General features: G+C 40.2%; 1 protein-coding gene across 4 annotated transcripts; it reads right to left on the reverse strand.

Annotated features, from left to right (window-relative positions):
- nrg1 (neuregulin 1) lies at positions 1-24,652 on the reverse strand. 4 transcript variants are annotated; one of them, XM_074689666.1, is made up of 9 exons: positions 24,396-24,652; positions 23,381-24,315; positions 15,124-15,262; positions 11,608-11,666; positions 9,311-9,413; positions 6,308-6,455; positions 6,099-6,217; positions 5,430-5,618; positions 2,450-2,576 (listed from the first exon to the last, which is right to left on the reverse strand). In XM_074689666.1, the coding sequence occupies exons 2-8, from the start codon at positions 24,087-24,089 to the stop codon at positions 5,432-5,434; spliced, it is 1,464 nt and encodes a 487-aa protein (XP_074545767.1). In that variant the 5' UTR covers positions 24,090-24,315; positions 24,396-24,652; the 3' UTR covers positions 2,450-2,576; positions 5,430-5,431. The 4 variants fall into 4 exon arrangements, with proteins under 4 accessions (XP_074545765.1, XP_074545764.1, XP_074545766.1 ...); XM_074689664.1 differs by lacking the exon at positions 5,430-5,618 and having other exon boundaries at positions 1-2,576; positions 9,311-9,410; positions 24,396-24,643; XM_074689663.1 differs by lacking the exon at positions 5,430-5,618 and having other exon boundaries at positions 1-2,576; positions 24,396-24,642.
- Between the last annotated feature and the right edge of the window lie 319 nt (positions 24,653-24,971).

Here is a 24,971-nt window from a genome sequence, read left to right on the forward strand (position 1 = left end):
TTTGCTGTTTGCCAAAACTTCACCGTAAGGCATTGATAGCACTAATAAAATGGCAGAGTGTAGGATACTTCCTTTTGTATTGGACCCCGAGTCAGACCGGACGGTTCTGCAGCTCAGGAGGAAGAAAATCCACCTGGACACAGATAATCTCAGGACGCTTCAGTGTGGTGAGTCAAACCGGTACTGTAACATGTATAGTTTATACCTGGAAATATAGGCAGACTTCACCAATAAACTGTTTCTATAACAGGGCGCCATCCTGCTCCTTCACTTTTCTCTGTCTGTTTTATCCATCATGCTGAAAGTGTCGTCTAAAGATCGCCTCTACCGTCAGTTCATCACTATGTTATTACCGCAGCATTACTGTGGTCCAGGTTCACAGTGCATGTCAGAACAAGCATGCAAATATCACAGTCTCACAAGTATTACAATGTCTGCTAAAACTACAGTGTTTTAACTGCTAATTCACCATGTAAAGCCGAGCTGCTCAGCAGAGCAGAGTCCCTGCATCCAGCACTCAGTCAGTAGGCTCTTGGTGGGTGTATCCCTCGGTGGTGGTTGTGTGACTAACTGACATCACAGAGGAGGAGCTGCTTTATCAGATTACTCCAATAAAAAGAAAGGATCCTCGTGTCGTCACGACGGTCAAAATCTTGCATCCAACTGGCAATGACCCATTTTCAGAGGCATCAAATCTCGTTCTAGGATATCAGAAAAAATACAATATCTCATTTTTTGAAAATTCAGGGGGTGTAAGGTCTTGTTTTCAACTTTATTATCCTATATATGTAAGTATTAAACCAGGGATCAGCATGATATGTCCCCTTTAACTCCTTGGTGTTTTGGGGGTTGGAAGTCTGACAAGGCAGGTAAATATGCAAGCCGGGACTTACTCATGCACATTCACGAGAACGAAAAGCCTTTCAACCAATCGCGATGAAGGATGAAGCGCCGCCCCTCTATCAATTAGGATAGAGCCTCAGGGGCTCTTCTGATCGGTCAAAGATACCTGGAGCGGTCGAGAATCCTTGTCAGCTCATAACAGAGACAGATGTTAATGCTGAGACCTCATGGTAGTGCAATTATTCTACACTCATAACGGGTTATCAATGGATACTCTAACATTTAATCCAAAGAAATTCAAAAAATTAGCATTGACTCGCTAAATCCTGCCTAGGACACCTTTAAGATAGAAATACCTTTACTGAGGACAGTGTTATCCCACTCCGTCGTACATCTGTGGGTCAAGTCTCTTTCAAAGGCAACCTCAACAATCTGGGTCTGTCTATTATGGAGCATCGCACGTCTTTGATCAGAAAATATTTATATATCTAAATATTATAATATCTTGCAATACAACTAAAGCTCGTCACACTACTACTACTTTCAAAGCAATAAATCGGCTTCACATATTATAGCGAACTGACCCTCGAGCATTCGTTGGTCCGGTCTCCGCCATGTTGGTTAGCTACACAGTTTCTACGGTCGTTTCCATGACGATGCACGTCTTTCCTCTTTCGGGCATGGGGTATGACGGGAGAAGCAGGTCTAAATCCGATTATCAACAACCTTCACTCATTTTCTCCCAGACCGCTGACTACACCTTTAACCCAGATGATTACTGAACAGCAGCATGCTCCAGAGGATCAATCTGTGGTGTCAGCAATCCACTCTGCAGCCAGCAGGTAACTGTTGATTGTTGATGGTGAATAAGATGGCGGTTATACGGCCCAGAATGCAACGCTGCAGTTAAGCATACCAAACAGAAAGGCACCATTGATATTATCTCCGCACTGAAGTATACAGGGAACCTTTGCTACATACCAGCGTATGGCACTTAACCTACAAGACATGAACACACGTTAACTTTTTATAAAACTCTGTATTTACTACATCACTAAAATAACAGTTTCATTTTTCATTTACAGCTAATAAGTTATAGAAAATAAAGGTTTAATAGTGACTATTCAGTTTTTTCTTCTCAAGTATTTGTTGGACCTTACACAGACTCTGGATCTTTGTTTGGGGGACTCGTCGACTCATCCTGCAGGTCGTCGAGTGGAGCTGCTGGGTTAGTCCTGCAGCCGTCTGAAGCCTCCAGCAGCTGAGCTGATGAGCTTCCTGTGACGATGAAGGGGGTTTGTTCCCCCTGAGGCTCGTCTGTTAGCATGCTATCACAGCTGGACTCCATGCTGTGCGCCACCCTCGACATGCTGCTTTTTGTCTCAGGTAGATGATCAGGTGAGAACACCTGGCTGGCAGCTGTGTCGTCACGCCCACGTATGACCTGGAAGTCACCTTTCTCCGCAGGTAACAGTGGGCTTGGTGGTAAACTGTGGGCCATGTGGCCGTGGTTGTAGTGAGCAGAGGTCCTCTTCTGTTCATCGCGTGCTCGACATCTGTTCAACAGCAGAGGGCGCTCCTCCTCTCCAGAGGGGCTGAGAGCCATCGAGGGCACAGAGATGGCCAGGCTGGACAGGGGGGCGGACATCTCTGATGGAGGAGACCCCGGAGTGGTCAGAGAGGTGCGGGACCCTCTGGACAGCAGAGCAGGGGACGTCGGAGCAGATACAAACCTCAAATAGAAACACCAAGGTGTTAATCTCAACATTTCATTCTTCACGTTAACAGTGAAATCTTTGTTGAACCAGACAGTTCTAAAAGATACAGAGTCAAAAACAGGGTTATTAAAGAGGGGGTATTACGCTTTTAAATAGTAACAGGATATAGGGTAAAAAATGCTGGATGTCCGTATAAAATGTTGTCGAGATCTTGACAAACTGTTCTCTTGACTTGCTGAAAAAAAATTGAGATCATTGCAGAGACCTCTTAACTGGTTAATGAAATGTTGGAAGGGCCTCAAACACCAAGGTGTGCACATAGTTGAGATAGTTGAGCCTCCAGAGGAGTGGCCAATCAGCAGGAGGGGGGTTTTGGGAGTGGGAGCATTAAAGAGGCAGCAGCAAAAGAAGTGTTTCAGATATGAGCTGAATTGATGAGTTTCTTTAAACACCAGGGTGAGAAAAACTTCTTTGTCTTTTTCCTGTAAATCCTGTAAAGCTATTAGAGCGGATCCAAAGGGAGAGTATAAAAAGCACAACACCCCCTCTTTAATGTTAAAAAAAGGAAAAAAAGAAAGAAGGAAAGAAAGGAATTGTGATAAACCCCTTTACTGAAAGAAAACAGTTACAGCTGCTTGTACAATTTGGCAATGGAAGACAACGGTTTGTCAAGCTACGCTTTGAGGTTAACTACCAAAAACAAAGTTTCTACCTAAATAACGTCACTTTGACAGATGGTAGCTTTGTGAGACACCATTGAGAGGTTGGACTGCAAAGAAAGAAATAAACTTGTATGAAAGAATCAGAAACCCACCTAAGCCAAAGAAAAACACAACAGAACTCAGAGTATGAGACTTGAGTCAAGGTAAAGGAGCCAGAAATCTACATCTGGACAACAAACTGCTCTAAATATCAGAATTATCATGATTTTGTATTTTGGGATTATTATTTAGCATAGTTAATTGATTGATAATTCACTCTACTGTTCTGTTTTATTGTAAACATGAAATCTGTTTCTGGAAATCATTATACAAACTTCATCTATTTACTCTTTATACTGAGTTAAACAAAGTAAATACTGTATTTCAACTATTTGCAGTTAAAATTACTTATTTGCAATCAAACCCGGTTAACTTTGGTTGGGTACACAAAACACTTTATAACTCCCAGCTACAGACATCCCTGGTGTTTCAGTGCAAAGTGTGACCCTGTTAATTGGTGACAGTCAGCTGTCAATCCCTTGGACGTTTGGCTCAAGGTCTCAAGTTAGCATGGTCACTCTCAACTCCAAAACACAGTTTGCTCCGCAACGATAACAATCCTGTCAGAATAGGATAGACGTTGACTCCACGGTGGAGTTTTGTTTCTGACAACTGAACATTAAACCGTCTGATGAATGGAGCTAAAAGCTGCTGTTGCCAAAATCATGCACAGATTTATGTAAAGGCGTCTACACGGCTTTCCTTAATAACAGAACCACTGGAGGGAATCTGGCAGCTCGTTTGATGAAGACACATCCTGTAAATACTCCGTCAAACACATTTAAAGGACAGACTTATTCACCACACAGCTCAGAACAGTCACCACAGACATTTCACCACCAGCATGCAGGTCTGCTATCGTACCTGCTAGCATGGGAGGTTAAACCTGCAGTTGTCACCTTCTGAATCATCTACCAATCAGAGTCTGGAAGGAAGACACCCTCTCTACTTTTAAGACTAGGATTCAAACTTTCTTTTATGATAAAGTTTATACTTAGGGTTTGGGAGGTTTATCACTAAACAAACTCATACCCCTGATTCTTTGGTTAAGCTGGCTTCACAAAGTCTGAAGCTCTCGGTCAATGGTCTGCAACCTTTACTTCCATAAGAGTCATTTCTCCTCAGCTCACCCGGATTAAAGTAATTCAGGAGCCAAAAGATTTACTTTATCTTCAAAATAAAGACTAAAAAGTGTATAAAATTCTAAACATAGTAAAGGTCTAGTGATTTTTTTTTCTAAACAATACATATGTTTGTGTTAATAAAATTGCATATTTGATGTCTTAGTTTATTATTTTTAATAAATCTGCAATTTAAAAAAAACAGAAAAATGTAAATATATATATATATATGATTATCATAAATTTGCTAAATTTAAGACATTTGCAAAACAAACTTAAAAAAAATTAAAATGTGCAAAAATTTGCGAAATTTTCCTATAAGTTTAAAAAAATAAAATGTAATTTGAAAATTTGCTACAGTTAAAAAAAAATGTAAAAAAAATTAAAAAAATGTGTTTTTAAAAAAATATTTTATTTAAATAATTTGCAAAAATTTGCAGAAATCAAAAAAAATTTTAAAATCTTTGATTCATTTTGATATTTTTTCTTAATTAAAAATAAATTAATAATGAAATGAAATTCAAAAAAATTGCAAGAATTTGATTTAAAAAATTCCAAAAAAAATCCAAAAAATCCAAAGCTTCACTGCATTATTTCATTTAGTATCAAAGTCTCTAATCATCAATATCTTCTGTAAAAAAAAAAAAAGAAAATTCTTTATTTCAATAATTTTTTTGTCAAGCTACAAAGAGCCACTGCAAAGGAGCCAAAGAGCTGCAGTTGATGGATAATCAGGTAGAGGTTTTCCTTTGTTTTGGAGGTAGTCATAGGTCAGTTCTTGTAATTCCTGTTGACGTATTGGTTTTAATGTTTGGGCAGACCACCCGGTCCTAACAGATGGAGTAATGTGTTTCATTCCTCTTTAACTCTGCTCAGTGTATCTGTGTCTTCTGGGAGATTTTGTTGTCTTGACGGCAGTTTGTGTGTTTCTTGCGTTGCTGTTGGGGGCGGTAAAGGTTAGATTAAAGGTTAAATCAATCAGTTACCTTTAAGGCAAGCAGGAGCTGGGTGTGTCTGGGCTCTTCTTTGAATGAGCACTAAAATCTCTGGTGCCAGCGGTGGCATTCAGACGACCCCGGCCACCCTGCGTAGCACGCTGGCTATTCTCCGGCAATGACATCACCGAGACAGACTCGGTGTCAGACAGAACACTGTTGCTCCAGTCATTAGTCCAGCTGCGGAGACAGGGAGGGGCGTCACACGGAGACAAGGTTCAGACAGGCCTTTGGACATGAGAATAATGTTTGCGTCTCGCTTTGTCTGCATGAGGGGATTTACAGATGCAGCAACAAATCTGCGTCAAGTTGATAAATGGGAGCACACAAGGGCGGTCGGTGTGGAGTTTTTAAGATTGTTAATGAGTAGAGCAGTTTTTCAGTTCTTTCTTAATATTTTCATGGTGTGTAATCTAATTTTGATTGATAAATCTGCGTTTATTTTGTTGGCATTGTGAAATGATTTGAGTTTGAGTTTTGGGGAGCTAAAATCTCCATTACCCATCATCCTCCTCCAGCTGTTAGAGTCACTCCCTGTGTCTTTCCAACCTGCTCCTCCTCCCAGAACAACCAACAATCGTCATTCACTCCTTCATTCTCGCCTCCCACAAACTGAGGTTCGTGAAAGTGAAAGTAAACCCTCTGTAGAGTCTGGCTCACCTTTGGCTGGAGATGTGTGTGAAGGTGGTGTGGTCATTAGCAGATAAGGCATGTTTGCTTGTGGAGAAGGTTGTCTCTGTGTCCTTCTCGGCCGCATGCTGCAAGGTCGTCCCGTTACACTGCCGGTAATGAAAGAGGAACAGATGGTTGTGAGGCAGATTCAGCAGGTTTCACCGTGATTCATTACACGCTGAGTACAAACAGCGTACATTGACAGGCTGTAGATCCTGAAGAGGCATGTTAGCATTGTGACGTCCTCTGGCTGAGCTAACCAGTTTCGGATCAGAGCTTTTCTTCTTCTTCTTCTTTTTCCTCAGACTTTGCCTCAGACGGTCCTGAAGTTTCTTCCTCTGCTTCCTGTTTGTGGACAGAAAACCAGATTGTGAAGCACCTCAGGGAAAAACAGGACAACGTATGTTAGAGATGAACCCCTGTGTACTGTGATATGGTTTAATGTAGTCTTTTTAATGAAGAATTTAAATGGATGGATGTCAGCACTAACTTCACTCCATTTTTTACAGCGTCCAACAGAGCCAAAAAATCTGTCTCCTCCCCCAAAAGGTTTCATTTGTCTGGGTCTGGATCATAGTTTAAAGCCAACGCTTCATGTATGACAACTTTAATACTTTTAATTCTTTTACTTTACATTAGACAGTGACAGCAACAGGTCACTGCCACTTTTTATTATCATGTAGTTAAATCAAACGTTCAAAACATGGCGTCAATCTATCAACAAATTTCATCTCAGATTGTACATCTTTATGATTACATCACTAATTGTCTGACATAGGTTATTTTTTTTTCTTTGGGGCTTTAGGTCATGTTAAATACTGCCAGTTATTTCCTGCTTCGCTAGTTTTGTGTTGTAGTTAGCTTTTCTAGCCTCATGATGTTGGTTTCCCCAGGTTTTTGTTGTTAGCCCCCTTAAGCTTTATGTTGTTTTTAGCTCTGCTAGCTTCATGTTGTTAGCTTTAGAAGCTACATGATATTTCAAGCTTTACTAGTCTTATAGTGTTAGCTTTTATGATAACTTCACATTGTTAGCTTTGATAGCCTCATGATTAACCGCACAAGCTTTATGTGGATTTTGTAAGCTTTTGATATCTTTGCTAGGCTCATGCTGTCTTTAACTTTATAACGTCATTAGCTTTTCTAGCTTCATGCTATTACAAGCTTTGATAGTCTCATATTATTGTTAGTTTCCCTGGCCTTGTGATATCTTTAACTTCATTAGCTTTATGTTGTAGTCTAATGCTTTGCTAGCCTCATGATGTTGCTTTCCCCAGGTTTTTGTCGTTAGCCCTCTTTAGTTTTATGTTGTTATTAGCTTTGCTATCTTTGTGTTGTTAGCTTTAGAAACCACATGAGATTTCAAGCATCACTAGTCTTTTGTTGTTAGCCTTTATGACAGTTTCATGTTGTTAACTTTAATACCCTCATGGAATTGTTATTGTTACTGTTAACCACACAAGCTTTATGTTGATTTTATTAGCTTCACTAGCCTTATGAAGTTGATTGCTTTGCAAGGCTCATGCTGTCTTAAGCTTTGTTAGGGCATTAGCTTTGATAGTCTCATGTTGTTGTTAGTTTCCCTGGCCTTGTGATATTTTTAGCTTCACTAGCTTTATGTTGCGGTCCAATGATATTTTAAGCTCAACTAGCCTTCTGTTGTTAGCTTTTATGATAACTTCATGTTGTAAGCTTGTATAGCCTCATGGTTAACCACATAAGCTTCATGTTGATTTCTTTTTTAGCTTTACTAGTCGTGTGTAGTTGAAAGCTTTGCTAGGTTCATGCTGTCTTTAGCTTCATTTGGTCAACAGCTTCTCTCGCTTCATGTTATTACAAGTTTTGATGGTCTTTTATTGTTTTTAGTTTCCCTGGCTTATTGATATTTTTAGCTTCACTAGCTTTATGTTGTAGTCCAATGCTTTTCTAGCCTCATGATGTCGTTGGTTTCTCTAGGTTCTTGTCGTTCGCCCCATTAAGCTTTATGTTGTAATTAGCTTTACTTGCCTCATGCTGTTAGCTTTAAAAGCTTTATGATATTTTAATCTTCACTAGCTTTATGTCGTTAGCCATTATGACAGCTTCATGTTGTTAACTTTAATATCCTCATGGAATTGTTATTGTTATTGTTAACCACACAAGCTTTGTGTTGATTTTATTAGCTTAACTTGCCTTATGAAGTTGATAGTTTTGCTAGGCTCGTGCTGTATTGAACTTCATTAGATCATTAGCTTCACTAGCTTAATGTTATTTCAAGCTTTGATAGTCTCATGTTGTTAGTTTCCCTGCTTTGATAGCTTTGTTAGCTTCATGATATTGTTGGTTTACCTAGCTTTTTGTTGTTAGTTTGTTGTTACTAGCTTTACTTGCCCCATGTTGTTGTTAGCTTTAGAAGCTTCATGATATTTTAAGCCTCACCAGTCTTATGTTGGTAGCTATGATAGCTCCATTGTTATTAGCTTTACTAGTCTCATGTAGTTCATATCTCTGCCAGGCTTATGCTTACTTTAGCTTCATTTGGTAGTTAGCCTTTCTATAGCTTCTCGTTACTAAAAGCTTTAACAGCTTTATGTTGTTTGTTAGTTTCCCTGGCCTCATGATATCTTTAGCTTTGCTAGCTTACATTGTTGTTGATAGCTTTGCTAGCCTCATGATATTGTGAGCTCAAACAGAATCAAGTTGTTGTTAGCTTCACTTGCTTCATGGTTTTGTTAGCTAAGAGTTACATTTTTTTCTTAGTTAGTTAGTTGGTTAAATTCTTAAATTTCCAGAAACTAAAATTTTAAAGGTTTTTGTTGTTGTTAGTTGGTTGGTTGGTTGTTTTAGTTTGTTTTTTCTTTTTCTTTTTCTTTTATAAATCTGGGAGTTAAAGAGGGACTGTAAATGTAGAAAGTGTCGAGTCACAAAGAACATACAACAGCAAGGCTCATGGCTAAGAATATTACCAGTAGATTTTAGCCTTATGGCTATAAGCTGAAGCCTTCAGACCAACCAGTGTACGATTTGAAAGTTCTGACTAGTTTCCTTTTCATGGTTTTGTATAATTTAATACCTCAATATTTGTGAACAAGCAGGTACAGCATGTGAACTGTGCTGTAATAAAATTCGATCCAAAATGAGTCTGTGTTGTGTCTGTTGAACGCTGTAAATCACGTAGTGAACCCTGCTTTGATGAATTAATGAGAAGATGTGATTTGAATTACTTTGTTTTGCAGTAGGCAACCACACACATGATTCCAACGACTAGGAGTGCAATGCAGATCCCTGATATTGTTAAAATACGTTTCTGATACAGCTCCTCAGCTTCTGAAAGAGAGGACAGTCCAATCTTAAAACGTCAGCTCAACACACACACACGCACACACACACACACACACACACACACTTCAGAAACATGCTCAAAAAACACAGACATGCTCACACACACGGAGAAACATAGAGAGGGTTACAGTCAGGAGAATGAGGTCACATTAGCAGGAGTTCATGGTCACATGCTTCAATCACACAAGGGAGTCACTCAGGTGAATTTACGTTTATAATGTAAGTGTGAATCTAGAGGTAATGGGGAGTTTCCTTTAAACACAGCTCTAGTCGGTTGTCATCAAACATGCTTGAGCTTGAGCTTGATACTCCAACACCTCCTCACTCATTTTCCTCACAAAAAAGTCATATATCCCTGTACTGATAAAAAAAAAAAGGTCACAGAATTCAGAGAAGAAGCATAAAGTTATAACCAGTTGGTTTTTCAGATGAATGACCAGACAAGCTCTGCACTGATAGGCTATAACAGAACAGATGAAATGCTGAAGGGCAGCTCTCCCAACTCTGGCACCTAAGCTAATGAATTAAATAGAAATTTGTTTGCATTGCAAATTTGCAAAATGACTAATGCAGATTTGCTTAAAACTGAAGTTCACGAAGCATCTGCTTAGGGCTGGCTCTAAAAAGGGGGTCTGCAACCAGTAGCTCTGGAGCCTCATGCAGCTCTTTGACTTCTTTGCAGTGGTTTCTTATAGCTTTAAAAAATATATTATTGAAATAAAGAATTTTTGTTTTTCTGTCACAGGGTATTTATGATAAAAGACAGTGACACTAAATAAAATAATGCATTATTTATTCATTTATTTTTGTTGGACTAAATATGCATCACCTCCTGCAGTACAGCTTTCATCTGTTTTATTTTTTGCAATTATTTTATTGACTTTTTGCAACTTCTTTATATTGACATTTTCTCTTTTATTTAATTTAGAAAAAAAAAAATCTTTAAAGATTTTTTGAAACTTTAATTACCAAACTGAAGTTTTTTGAATTTCTGCAAAATTTTGCAATTTTTTTAAATTCCATATTTTTGAAAGAAAAATGGGCAAGTTTTTGTATTTTTCAAAAATCTAAATGAAGCCATTTTAATGAAAGTTTTTAATTTTTTCTTCTTCTTTTTTTAAATTATGGCAAATATTTGAAATTTCAAAATTTTGGTAGTTTTTGCAAAAAAAAAAAATTGTTTTATTTTTTTACATTTTTTTATTAATGAAATATATACATTACCTATTTTTATTTTTTTAAGTTGCAAATTTATTTAAAATAAAAACTAAGACAACACACTAACAATTTGAATAAACACAAAAAATATCTTTTGTAGATACCAATTCAGTAGATTTTTACTATGTTAAGAATTGTACACATTTTTTTGTCTTTATTGTGTAGTACATTTTGTGACTTTAATCCAGGTAAGCTGAGACAAGATGGTTCTTATGAAAGTAAAAGGTTGCAGACCCCTGATGTAGAGGTACTGAAGACAAGTATGCACCAATACAAAAGCACAACAAAAAAAATTGGCTTTAGTCTGAATAGCTAATTTCATTAACGGCATACACTGTTCCAGGGGGGCTTGCTGTATCTGTTAGCGAAGGGGCATCCTCGACTCTGCCTCATTTATTCAACGTTTTGAATATCACAGCGGTGAAAGGCTTGACAAGTTAGGAACTGACAGACACAAGTCTCAAAGGTCTGTTACACTACTTGTCACACACATACACACTGATGGATATGACACACAGAGCAACCTGAGGTACAGTGTCTTGCCTGGGGGACTCTTCATGTGTACAGAATTGGTTTTAAACAGGCAACCATCGGATTAAAAGACAAGCTGCTCTACTCCTGAGCTTTGAAGTATGCTTTTACATAAACGCTGTGACCCAAAGAACAGGAATCCTTTAACTCTGTGTGTGTCTGCAGAAACAAATTTCAACATCCAGACAAAAAAAGATCACATTTTTCAGTTCAAAAATGCATCCATACTTGGTCACATGTGATGGAAATGTCTAAAAACATGCAGCTTTTAAACACAAAATGCACTGAGAAACAAACTTCACATGCCAGCAGTTTCAGGTTGCATAAACCACACATCAAAGGAACACAGGTACAGGTGATCAGGTACACAGACAGCACAGGGCAGTCACCAAGGAAAACACAGAACATGTAGAAAAGGAAGTCGACATACTGTAAAAGCTGGCCATTACATAGTTTTGGCAGCGATCACCAGTAAATTCAATTGGACACCTGAGTCAGACAAAAAGAGACAGACAAGAAGAGACGGTGTGTTAGTTCATGACAGAGAGGTTAAAAACCCACATCATCATCACTGGTGTTAACAGGAGGGACCGAATGGACTAAAGAGTCCAGTTTTTCATGTGGTAGAGTCTCAGACCTTCAAAATAAAAGTACTGAGTTTTCTTCTGGCAGGGATTCTGCTCCAGACCCTGATTACTGTCTGAGCAGCAGACTGGAATCTGCATGTACACTATCACTCACCATACAGAATAACCCTAAATCAGGTCCATCAAAGATTTATAAAGCGAGGCTTCAAGACCCCAACCAGGCTCCAAATAAACCAAGAAATAGACCACCTAGACCAGCCAGCCAGTGAATCATTGCTGCTTCACAACCTCTCATCTAACTTCCACCTGTTAACTCCTGGTTCTCGCTGGGGGGAGACAGGATGAGGATCAGTCAGAACCAAAGTATTACACCACTACAGGTCACAGCTATGAACAGAATGGATGGAGTTTGATGGGATGTGGAGTACATGCAGGTTTCAGCTGCAGATACAGCAGATCAGATTTCTCCAACAGCTCTATGAGAAAATGTGACGGGGTGGAACACCAGTAATGACATGTGGGGTTAGATACAGGTGTGTAAACATACGTTTTGGGTCTGAGACTTTCTTAAGCACAGCTTGTTCACATCGGTGCCCAGTGAATCCTGCCGAGCACCTGGTGGATGGGCAGAGAGGAGGAGACATAAACAGGACGGACAGGTAATACACATGAGAACACATGGACAAAGACAAAGACAGTGGTGCACAGACACACAAAAAACACTGACAGGGACACTTCTGCCCCCTGGTGTGGACCCTGTGAACCATAATCAGATCAAATCACTGCTCACTGACTCAGCCTGCAGCTGTTAATCCAAGGCTGCAGTATCATCATTCTGATAATGTCCAAAAGTGACTCAGTGAACTTCTGCAGTGAGTCAGACACAAAGGACTGAATTAAAAAGTTAAAAAAAACGCTGAGCCCCAGCATTCCGCTTTGTATTGGCTCTGACATATCAATAAAAACTCATTTAAAATTAGTTTTGAGTCCAGAAAAGGTTTGAAACAATTCATTGTTTTGTGCAAAACAGTAGACTGTGCACACTCACGATCATGGAGAAATAAATGAGCCAAAAACTGTATACATGAGCTAAATGTTCATTAATGGTTCAAGACAATTGTAAACATGCAGCTGTCGGATCTTTATTTTATCATAGGAAAAGGTTCCAGGTTCCCCTGTTCATAGTAAGAAATGGGTCATGAGCTCTCACGGGTCCTTAGGCACCCCTGGGGTCTTAGGCACTTGTTGAGTTGTTGATTTCTTGGATTATCCAGGTTCTTGGGTTCTAAGGTTGTAATGTACTCATTGGTTCTTGGATTCTTGAGTTCTTGGCTTGCCTAATTGTCAAGTTCATGGGTTCTGAGATTCTAATATACTCATGGGTTCTTAGGTTCTTGTGTTGTTGATTTCTTGGATTATCCCAGTTGTCAGGTTCCTGTGTTCTTAGGTTGTAATGTACTCATGGGTTCTTGGATTCTTGAGTTGTTTTATTGGATTGCCCAATTGTCAAGTTACCAGGTTCTCAACTTTTTCGAGTGCTCATGGGTTCTTAAATTATTGTTTTATTGGATAGTGTGGTAGTCAGGTTATTGGATTTTTGTGTTCTAATGCACTCATGGGTTCTAAGGTTGTTGTGTTGTTGATTTCTTAGATTTTCAGGTTGTCAGGTTCCTTGGTTCTTAGGTTCTAAAGTACCCATGGGTTCTTGGGTTCTTGTTTTCTGGGATAGTGTGGTTGACAGGTTCCTGGGTTCCAAGGTTCTAATGTACTCAGGTTCTTTGGTTCTTGTTTTATTGGATAGAGTGGTTGCCAGGTTACTTGGTTTTTCACTTTCTTAGGTACACATCAGTTCCCTGGTTCTTATGTTCTTGGGTTCTTGCTTTCTTGGATTGTCCGGTTGTTAGGTTTCTGAGTTCTTAGGTTCTAATGTGCTCATGGGTTCTCAGGTTCTCTGCTTCTTGTTTTCTTGGATAGAGTGGTCATCAGGTTACTGGGTTATCGATTTCTTAGGTACACCTTGGTTCCTTGGTTCTTATGTTCTTGGATGCTTGTTTTATTGGATAGTGTGGTTGTCAAGTTACTGGGTTTTCAGGTCCTTGGGTACACATGGGTTCCTGGGCTCTTGTGATCTTAGTTTCTTGAGTCATCTGATTATATGGTTCTCAGGTTCTCACAGGTTCTCAGGTTCTTGGTTTCTTATGTTGCCAGGTTTCCAGGTTACTTGCTTCTTGTTTTGTTTTGAGTTTTTTTTTTTTTTTTTTTTTCAGTTTTTCTGTTGTCTGGTTTCGGGTACTCTTTGGTTCTCCTCTATTAGATCTAGCTTTTAGTTGTCTTAGGACCTGTTTTTGCAGTTAGTCTCCTTTCTGACATGTCTGCAGAGTCTTTAACCACAGAAAGCTGCTGTTGTGTGTCAGGGGAAAGCTACATAGCGTTTATCACCCCAGGACCATTTTCCAGACTTTTTGGTCAGAGGCTTTAGATTTTTGTCGATGTTGCTCTGTTTCACCTTAAGGAAGATTTTCTGGCTGGAAACTATGAGTGAAGTACATTATTTTGGGTCTGCCTGAGAAAGGGACAGGTTTCACTAAAAAGGAGTTTCCTGGAGTGCTAATGGCCAGGCGGTCCGTGTCACGCTCCATGGGACTCAACCTTGCATTGGTGGCCCAGGTTCGGGTCCAGTTATACCATTTTTCAGCAAAGCATGATTCTTAGGCATTCATTCATACCTCTTACTGGTTAAGCTTTTACACATGTAAGAGCTGAGCACAGGCCCCAAGACAGCTTTCAACCCTTGGCCCTTAGCTGCGAGTAACATTCTGGTGTCTATTCCCAGTCTCCTCTCTATCCACTGTCCTCTTCTCACAGTGAAAGCACAAAAGCCCAAACATAAAAACATAAAAAACAAACACCTGAGGCCACAGACCTGTCATGTTCTTTGTTCTCTGTTGTTAGACCTTTGACTCTCAGATAAGGAGCGGGGCATTGCTGTCAGCTGATCACCTCCTGTTGGTCAGCTGGATCAGATTGTGAAGAGACCAGCAATAATAAAACAATAACTGCCCCGCAGGCTTCAGCGGATAGCACCTGGTGCTCAGAGCAACACTTATCACCTGAAAAACCTCCTCTGCAGAGTTTTGACCACAAAAACAAAAGCATGACACTTCTTTGAAACCTCAGGCAGGAAATTTAAACCTCCGCCTCACATGGGAATCTCTTTAGGATGATTGAACCGTGTTCAACCCTTTTGCATCTCATCTTTGTTACCCCGTGCTCTTAACCTCAGTTAAGTTGGCAGACCAACCCACAGAAGTCACTGCGTCATTCAAAGCCACAGTTTTAACCTTGTGTGAGTGTCGTACCTGCAGAGAAACTTTGTGCTGCCTGGCATGAGTTCAAGGGTGTAGCACTCTCCTCCATTAACGCAGTAGTTCCTCTGGCTGTCGCTGCAGCGCGTCACGTGACTGGAGGTCTTAGCTTTGGTGGTGGTGCTGGTGGCAGCTGTAGAGGACAAAAAGGCTGTTATAGCTGGGAGATGAATGAGAGGCACATATATGCTGTAAAACAGGTACACAGTGATTATCCTGCATTTTCTCATTCGTCTACACATTAGCCCTAGTGTGCTATGCTAGTGACCTAGCATGGTTTTCCTCTGCCTTGTGCACAAAGAAAGCTGGGACAGCCAACAGACCCAACCAACCCTGAGTGACCTCCAAAAGGAAAAGAAGAAGGGATAACGGAAGAATAAATTGTATACATCATACCATTACAGTAGGCAAAGAAAATGCATGATAAGTCCTTTTTGTCATCATCATCATTATCATCTTATCATATATCTTCATCTTTGTCATTTAAATCAACACCCTTATCATTTTCATCATTATAATCCCAATACTCATTCATATTATCATATTTATCCTTTAAATCAACATCATCATCATCCTCATCTATATCATTTGAATCAAGATCCCCATCATTTTAATCCTAATCCTAATTAATATTATCAACCTTATCATTTAAGTCAACATCCTCATCATTTTCATACTAATCCTCATTTATATCATTATCTTTGTCATTTAAATCAACACCCTCATCAGGATCACCATATTTATTCTAATCCTCATTTATATAATTATCTTTATCATTTAAATCAACATCCACATCAGCCTCATCCAAATCCTCATTTACGTTATCAACTTTATCATTCTGATCAACATCCTCATCATTCTCATCCAAATCCTCATTTATATTATCAACTTTATCATTTTGATTAACATCCTCATCATCCTCATCCTAATCCTGGTTTATATTTTCAACTCTATCATTTGAATCAACATCCTCATCATTCTCATCCTAAACATAATTGTTATCATTGTCTTTATCATTTGAAGCAACATACTCATCATTATCCTCATTACAGCATTGGCCTCATAATTACCGACTTCAACAACATTCAAATTTCCCAATAGAAATATTCATAATCAGCATCATCATCATTTTAATCATGTGGATTGTCATGAACATCATTGTCGTCATATTACTTATAATAATCTTTGTCATTATAATCAAAGCCTTTTTATGCTAATCATGACCTCCATCATCATGCTCACCACAGTCATCATTATTTTTATCATTATCATCAGCACCATCCTCGCTTTTATTTTTATTACAATATCAATCTCATCATTCTCATTATCATCAACATCCTCATCATCTTAATCATCTTTACTTCTTATCGGCCCCATTCTACTCATCCTCACTATTGTTATTTTTATAGCATCAACTTTATCATCATTCTCATCATCTACATTTTTGTTATCATCCTTATGATACCCACCATTATCATCATTCTCATCAACGTTATCACCATTTCTGTCTGAAACATCATTCTCAGCAGCAAAAGCAGGATTTTCACCAATAGCACAACTTTTATCATCAAACTGATTGATCATTCTGATCATTGTCATCATCTTTACCATTCTCATGACCCTCATCATCATGTCTCATTTAGCACATGGACAACCATATACAGAGAGGAGAGGAGAGGAGAGGAGAGGAGAGGAGAGGAGAGGAGAGGAGAGGAGAGGAGAGGAGAGGAGAGGAGAGGAGAGGAGAGGAGAGGAGAGGAGATCTGTCTGCAGATTTTTCAGCTGGAGGGTCAGGATAGATAAACCTGCAGTATCAGGGTGTTGGAGTGGAGCCAGCATCTATGCTGCTCAGCCTCTCAGAGCCGCGGCCATTTTTACAGTCACATTTCTGAAGGTGAAACCAGTTTTTAAAACATTTGTTGGTGAATTTATTCAGTTTCTGCATCAAAATGTTCATGCACTTTTTTGTTGAGTCCAGAGTGAAAGAAAGATACAGGTTTTCCTTTTCCTACATGTGTTCATAAGGTGAATGTCCTGCAGGCTTAAAGGATAGAAGTTTAAAGTTAGAGTCAAAGAAAAATGTGTGTGACAGCAGGATTAATTCAGAGCTTTGGCTGATCAATGACTTTAAATGCAAACACATTTCCAGTTAACAGAACTCAATAAAAGGATCTGGTGCAGAGATGTGGGTGGGTAGATGAATCGTCACTGAATCAAAGGATTGGACTAGCTGATAAATCTAGTTAAGCACAGAGGTTGATTGATCTGGAAAGGCATGAATATGAGAGCAGGACAGCGACCATTTTCAAGGTCAGCACTGCCTCGGTGACACACTGACAGATTTCTGACTGACCCCAGGGAGGTCAGAGGTTAAGCTCTGTGAGGGTGTGAGAGCCAAAGTCAGCTTTTTAACGTAGCCGTCACAGTTTTCTCCTCAAATTTTTAAAAACGCACATTAGATCATCACTACCTAACCTTTTCCTTTGATATTCCATCATATTCCCAGAGTTTTTAAATAAACACAGAACAAAGAAAGACGCTTAGTTTGGAGCTCCTCGGTCGGGAAACACCTCTGACAGTTCAAACACAACAAAGGAGACGTTCCTCTGACTGTTCTTAGTGAACACCACAGCTTCCATCAGGCACTACATAATGATGAAAAAAATCTTTTCAAAGTTTGGATCATAATGACTGTGTGAGCTGGATTTTTGCTTTGCCATTAGACACCTCGAAATGTTGGAAATAATAGTTTAAGGATGTCTAATACCACTTTTTTCAGGCCAATACCAGTACCAGTCATCCCGTTTCGAGTACTCACCAATACTGAATACCAATACCACAAAAAAATAAAACCACTTACTGTCAGGGTTTAAGTATTTTTTAAAATAAACTATAATAAACTAGCGAGGAGGACTTGCTTAATTTAAGATTAGTTTGCCTTGAGTATCAGCTGCTGGTATCAGCCCTATTCCAGTACCCACCCATCCCTATGCTAGCTTGTTCTCCATTAAGTATGATGGGTAGAATAGGGTTTTTATGGTGACCGACAAGAAAGTTTGCAACCACATGAAAAAGACAGAACAAATCGACTTTAAAACCACATGCAAAAGTCACTACAACTGAAAAAACATGTTGTAAAAAGCCAAAACAACTATGTAGACTTCCAACTGGCTCTAAGTACACAAATGATGCAAAAAACACACCGCAGGAAAAATATTTGCAAAGATTAATAAAAAAAAAAAAACAGGGCACCGCACTGGTACAGCCTAGTCATTGGGTCTTGTTACTGAATTAAAAACATTCACATTGTGTTCCTCAGCGTGCCGAAGTTTGATAACAGGTTGTATTGGTACCAAGGTTATACTAGTTAACTAAATCGAAACTAAAAACGGAAACTAAAATTTAAAATACATTGCAGTTAACTCAAACTAATAAAAACTAGAAAAGAAAACAAAAACGATAAGTAAACTAAAACTGTATCTTGTGTTGACAAAACTAACTGAAACTAAATAAAAGTATAGACAAAATGTCCTTTGTTATTGTTTCTGACAATATTAATAGCCTTTAGGATTTAAATTAATCCGACACATTTTCCCAACCAATTTTAGACAGTTTTAGGCAGTTGTCAGTGTCGTATAGCACAATCGTAGCGATGTACTGGGAAGTGCTTGTTTACTGCACTGACTGGCTGTGCGCTGTGCTGCGACAAAACGTAGTGGTGCAATGAATCAGAGCATCTGTAATAGTTTAATTGTATTTGAGTCTGCCTTTATCGTTACAGAGTCCAAGTTTCTAATTATTAAAGCTCATATTTCATTGTTTTATATAATTTATGTTTATATTTTTACATTAAATTTATATTATTTTCTTGTGTCTACGGCAGCAGCCAACAGTTCAGTATCAGCACTCGCCATAGACTGTAAAAAAAAATGGACGTCCGCTTGCTCGGCTTGAAGTGAGGTCTCCACAAAAACTGCCCCCCCCTGGTGGCTGGTTGCAGTATAGGTTTAAAAATACAGCTCTCCAGTCATTTCAGATGAGCCGCGGTCAAACTTTAAAAAATTATTACACCTCGTAGAAATGTTTCTCATGTTCAAGTGTTGTGGTGATTTGAAGATATTATTTGGTTGTCTTGTATTCAAGCCATTTTTTTCTGAGAAGTTTCGTTTTCATTAGTTAAACAAGGTTAAAAACGAGGCTTTACATAACGTTTAACGAGGATTGACAGATGCCATTCTCATGTATTTTTTCGGGGATTGTAAAATATGTCGGGAGGTAGAGTCAAGAAGTGATTACACTCTCAAAAGAAAAAAAATAATTATTAATTTTGTCATCCGGCTCCACTCAGATTCTCCCAGAATTCCTCACAGTCTCTACTGCGCAGACTCTGGCTGCACAACGGCTGCCAATGGTGGCGCCTTTGACCGGGGTATAATGGCTTCAAAACCGTACAATGATAAATGGCAGAGCCACGCTGTCCACTCTATATGCAGTCAATGGCACTGACTGAGCAGTGAGCGCTATGTTGGACTTGAAAATAAACAGTGTTACAAAATATTTACTCTGACCTTTTTGAATCTTGCACCTGATTAATAAGGTATGAAAAAACTAAAACTAAAACTAACCCTTGTTGCAAAAATCAAAACTAAAAAAAACTAGAATGCCCGCTGTAAAACTAATTAAAACTAAACTGTTTTGGGAAAAAATGTAAAACCTAACTAAAACTAAACTATAATGAAAAATCCAAAACTATTACAGCCTTGATTGGTGCTACGGCAAGTTTGTTCTGGACTGTGACACTACAAACAACGCACGGCTGTCTTCAAGCAACACAATCAGCTCAGTGCCAGGCTCGGTGGACTCAGGCAAAGCTTCAGGTAACTGAGCCAATAGTGGAGTTATTACCTTATGCTGGCCTGTGTAAGGCTGTGGGAACTCTTGTACGATTTCAATTCCTGTTAGCAGTTAGCCTTTAGCATCCCATACCTTTTACTTTAAAAGAGTGAAAATACTGGTTTCAAAACTACTTAAAGTATAAAAGTAAAAGTAACTTTAAGGAGGGGAAATGCCATTAAGGTCAAAAGCTTGGAATAAAGTGCGCCGTGATCTGTGTCATGTTCAGGTGTGATGGATCCCGTACAAACCAATAGGGTGTTAGAATCGTTTTACATTTATACATCTCAGATTGCGCGATTTTAGCGATTTTAGGAAAGGTTTTTACTTTATCATTGTGTGTCTTTTTGAACGATGACAGGCTGAAATGAAACAGGAGAAGTGGGGCTATTTTTAAAATGTGTGGAGTAGAACGTACAGATATTTGCCTGAAAATGGAAGGAGAAGAAGTCAAAAGTCTGCTAAAAATTAATAACTTAAGTATAGATACCCCAAATTACAAAAATTATTTTTAGTTGCAAACTTTCTTTTTTTAGAATCTATATTTAATGCATTTACCTGGTCATTTACATGTAAATATGCAAACATTTCTGGTGCAATATTTTTAAAAGACACTACAAATGAATTTTCTGGGAATTTCCCGTGACTGACTCTAACTGTCATAAATATTTGTTGTAGCTAGCTTCTAAGCTAGCATTTGTTAAATGAACTTAAATGTGTACATTAAAGTTAAATGGTGAGTTTCATTTGTACTCGGAAGGCGGATCTACAAGTTCAGAGCGGGGAATTTCAACTGGGACGCCCCATGAAGTAGGAAATTCCGACTTAAGGGGTAAACAGTTATTACACACCTTTTATTATCCGTTTATTTTAGAATTTCTGACCAGTGTTTGTCGCAATAATTCAGCCGTATACATAGTAATATTCATTATCCTTGTCACGGCTGCCTTCGAACAATACATTTGGCTCAGTGCCAGACTCTGTGAACTCAGGCAAAGCTTCAGGTAACTGAGCCAATAGCAGAGTTATTACCTTATACTGGCCTGTGTAAGGCTGTGGGATCTCTGGTATTTCCTCACTTCCTGTTAGCCGTTAGCCTTTAGCATCCCAGGCAGCCGCATATACTCTACCCCCACTGTACTTTTGCCACATACAATCTTTATTTCAATACTAATACTTAGGGAAGGGCATTGATGAGATTTTATCGATATCAATGCCCTTATCGATTCTGCTTATCGCTTAATTTTTAATCAATTCCCTGATCAATTCCTTCTTTTTCAAGTAAATAAATATGTAATTGGTCACTGGTTCTGGATATGTCCCGGCATAAATATAAAGAAATAAGAAAAAAAATTGCATGTCATGTAACGTTGATGTACAGTTTTGTAATATGTTATTGACTCAAGTAGGCCATCTAGTGTCTCAAAGTGGTTATAGCATTATTCCAAGTTGTTTGGAACCTTGCTGTAGTTATGAAGCCAACCATAAGCCTAATTTTTCTTTCATTTGCCTGAAAGTATTTTGACATTTGGAGTTCTCAGTATTGTTTAAAAAGAGTAACTGTGATATGCCTCTGTGATGAAAGTTGACATTCTACTCTGAAGCCAAAGTTATACTGATGTATGCTAACCGCTAGCGTATCAATGCAATTTCTCGTATGCACTAGCATCAAGCTAGTGCTATTTTGTTTATTTTGAATGTACTGAATTGAATAGGAATCTCCTGAGAGAGAGTAATGATTTCTTGAAGTGTTCAGTTTGTCAGTAAAATTTCAAGCTAGAAATCCTTAAACAGGTTTTTCTTGGGAAACGTTATCAAAATGCCAAAACTAAGAAAGCTTGGCAGATTAGTCACATAAGGTCCTGCAGCTCTGGCATAGTGAAAAGAATCGACAAGAGAATTGTTGAGCACAAAGGCTAACGATATCGATGGGCTGAAACATTTCTTATCGATTCTCAACAGGAACTGGTTTTCGATTCCCATCCGTACTAATACTTTGATTAGATCTCTTTCACCCCTATGCAAACATGCTAGCACTTCTGAACTGGACTAGAGCTTCCCCCTTGATTAGAGCAGAAACTATCAGTTCACTTAAAACCTGTGACCACAGTGTTTCTCATTTCTTACAACCAACTTTGGATCCTCCACTTTATACTGCTCAGATCATCCACAGAAAGCAGGCTAACACCCTTAACAGCAAATATTAACACCTCTTTAGCTGGCTATGCTAACATCAGGGCATCAGAACCAAAGAGACAGCCATGTGGCTACCTTTATGAAGATGTGATCCCAAAGATAAGGAGTTTTCCGGTCTTTAAGGATGAGAAATCTCAGCCACAGAGATCTACTCTTCAAATATGAGTTCTCAGAGAAGAGATAACACAATCTCATCCTCAGAAATATGAAAACATTTTCTATCAACCAAAAACGAAACTTCATGATCTAACCCTCAGAGACAGGAGAACAAATTGTAGAGCATGATGTTCTCTCATCTCCGCGGGTTAGCCCTCAGAGACCTCACTCAGACTCGTCATGGCGGTGTGTCTCGGGCAGACAGACTGTATAAGTGGGATGTTTTTTTTTCCGCGGTAGACGGATGGAGGGGGCATTAATTAGCTTCCAGCGACTCTGACCTTGAAATGGAGCACGGGCAGAAAACAGGAAGTCTCTGTGTACCACAGCTTCGAGTTTCAGTCTGTGTCCTGCATCATTTATTGATTTCACTGTTTCAGATGACTGGAAATTTGCCTCCACACATTTGAGGGACCTTCACATTGTACGTTGAGAAAAACGCCACAAAGGGCCCATCCATCTGCTGTGGTGTACCAAAATCTCTGCAGTACGATGTGATCATGAATTCTTAAAGAGGCAGACTGAAGGTTCCTTAGGTCTGAACAGATTGTTGTTCTCTGAGAGTAGTAATATTTCAGAGGCTTAGTCACAGGCTCTCTGCAGCACTCTGCAAGCCCCAACGTGTCTGCGCTCAGAAAGAGACCTGAAAACACACCTCATGTTTCAGCTCTGAGTGCTGAGGGCTCTAACACAACATTTAACCTCAATGTTTCATCTGTACACACCTTTACAGTCACTTTCTTGTTCTGTCTTTTTAAATCTTTACTTTACTTTACTCTTAAACTACATTTTACTTTTAATTTTAAGGAATACTGAGCTAATCTTTGACTTCACTCTCATCTAGTTCACCCTCACTGGGACCTTTAGGTTGATGAATATGTAAGAGTCTGAGGTTCAGCCGCTCGTGTCACTTCATTTCTTAATGTGATGATGAAACAAAGGACATCCTGCCTGTAAAGACAATCTGCTCCCAGTGCTCCCAGTGCTCCCATGTGTGAGTACTTACAGGCTGTGGGGAAGATGATGTCGTTCGTCTCCCGTGGGGTCTGAGGGTGGGGGGTCTGCTTTGTGGTGGTGGTGAGCCGTTCAGCGTTGTACTTGAGGGTCACAGAGGGATCAGGTGGACCGTTGGGCCCTCGTGTGGATTTCTCTTCCTGGAAGACATCGGGATGCCCTGGTGGGAAGGTGGTGGTGGTGGTGAAGGGGGTGGTGGTCAGCGAGGTGGGGGAAGGGGACGAGTGTGGGACAGACACCCCTATTCCCAGCGTGGGGTCTGCTGATATGATGAAGGGGTCCTGTCCGATACGTTTAGGATCAAAGTGTGTGGGGGGCTCGTGCTCGAAGATCTTGTCCACGAAGACCCACTTGAGTCCGGCGGTGCAGAGAGCCAGGCTGAGCAGGCAGGCCAGGATGGGCAGGATGCAGATTTTCTCTGAGTGCACACAGTTCCTGATCCGCTCCATCTCTACGCACACACAGCAGCTCGCCATGATGCCCGCAGCCCCCATGTGCTCCCCATCATCAGCACCTCCCTCTGCTGCCTCCTCCCCACCTTGACCAGCCACCTCCTCTCCCTCCGTCTCCTCTGTCTCTTCCTGTTTCTCCTCTGGTTTCTCCTCAGGGACTTGTCCGGTATCACCAGCAGAGCTGGTGGGGGAGGCCGCTCCAGGAGGGGGTGGCGGCCCTGCAGAGAAGTCGTCCATGCCCTCAGTCATCCTGTCCTGCTGGAGGATGAGGAGTTCTAACTGAAAGCATCACAGAGCGTCTGCCTGCGTCCGGTCTCCTCCCGTGCCTTTTCCATCGTGTGTTTTCAGAGGATTAAACAAAGTGAGCAGTCTCTGCGGTTTGAAGATAGTCTGCATGCAAGGAAGAGGAGTTCTCTACTCATGCCCTCTCACAGGAAACACAAGAATCAGCCTAAAAATAGAAGTCTCAGATTTGCTGCAGATGGAAACAGAAGCAGAGGGTTACACTCTCTAAATGTTGGAGATGGTGCAGAGTGAAGAGGAGGACTGACTCACCTGAGCTGTGATGGCAAACAGGCGGGGAGGACGTGACGGGCCGGCTGCAGCTGCAGTAGCTGGAGAGACGAAGACGGGACGGCCCAGCTCTGCAGATACATGCTGTCTGCTGGGAGTCCAACACGCCGAACGCTGAATCATCAGGGAGCGGCAGGTGCCCTTCCTCTCCGGCTGCAGAAACAGATGAGTAAGGAGAACGGGAGAGAAAGACACTCAGAGAGGAGGGGGGGCTGCAGCAGAGGACGGGACACTCCCCTTTTCCTCCCCTCACCCCTCCCTTGTCTCCTCCTCTGTCTCCTCCTCTGTCTCCTCCTCACTCAGTGACAGCAGGGCGTGCAGTGGCCTCCTCCCTCCGCCTCTCTTCCTGTCTCTGATCCCAGCACAAAGCATCCAGCTAAGCAAGTTCCCACTTGATCCAATTAGAGTGCACATCAGCCAATCACAGGCCAGCTCACTGCTGCCCCCCTGCACCACTCCCCATTGATAATGCTGATACCACTGGGTGTGTGTTTTATCAGGGGGAGACCGAAATATGATCCAGAGGGGGAAGAGTCTGCATGCAACATCAGATTAATC

This window comes from Halichoeres trimaculatus, unplaced genomic scaffold, assembly GCF_033239565.1.
Source record: "Halichoeres trimaculatus isolate MK-OKI-2021-1 unplaced genomic scaffold, fHalTri1.1 fHalTri1_scaffold_16, whole genome shotgun sequence".
In the NCBI taxonomy this organism is placed as follows: domain Eukaryota; kingdom Metazoa; phylum Chordata; class Actinopteri; order Labriformes; family Labridae; genus Halichoeres; species Halichoeres trimaculatus.

What these genes read in the sequence shown, in the direction of transcription:
- nrg1 (XM_074689663.1), bottom strand. Translation starts at nt 24,089, where the DNA reads ATGACTGAGGGCATGGACGACTTCTCTGCAGGGCCGCCACCCCCTCCT. An exon ending in AGCACAAAGTTTCTCTGCAG is followed by an intron (nt 11,667 to 15,123) that starts GTACGACACTCA and finishes TGTCTGACTCAG; the next exon opens with GTGTCCAATTGAATTTACTG. An exon ending in GTTGCCTACTGCAAAACAAA is followed by an intron (nt 6,456 to 9,310) that starts GTAATTCAAATC and finishes GTCCACAAACAG; the next exon opens with GAAGCAGAGGAAGAAACTTC.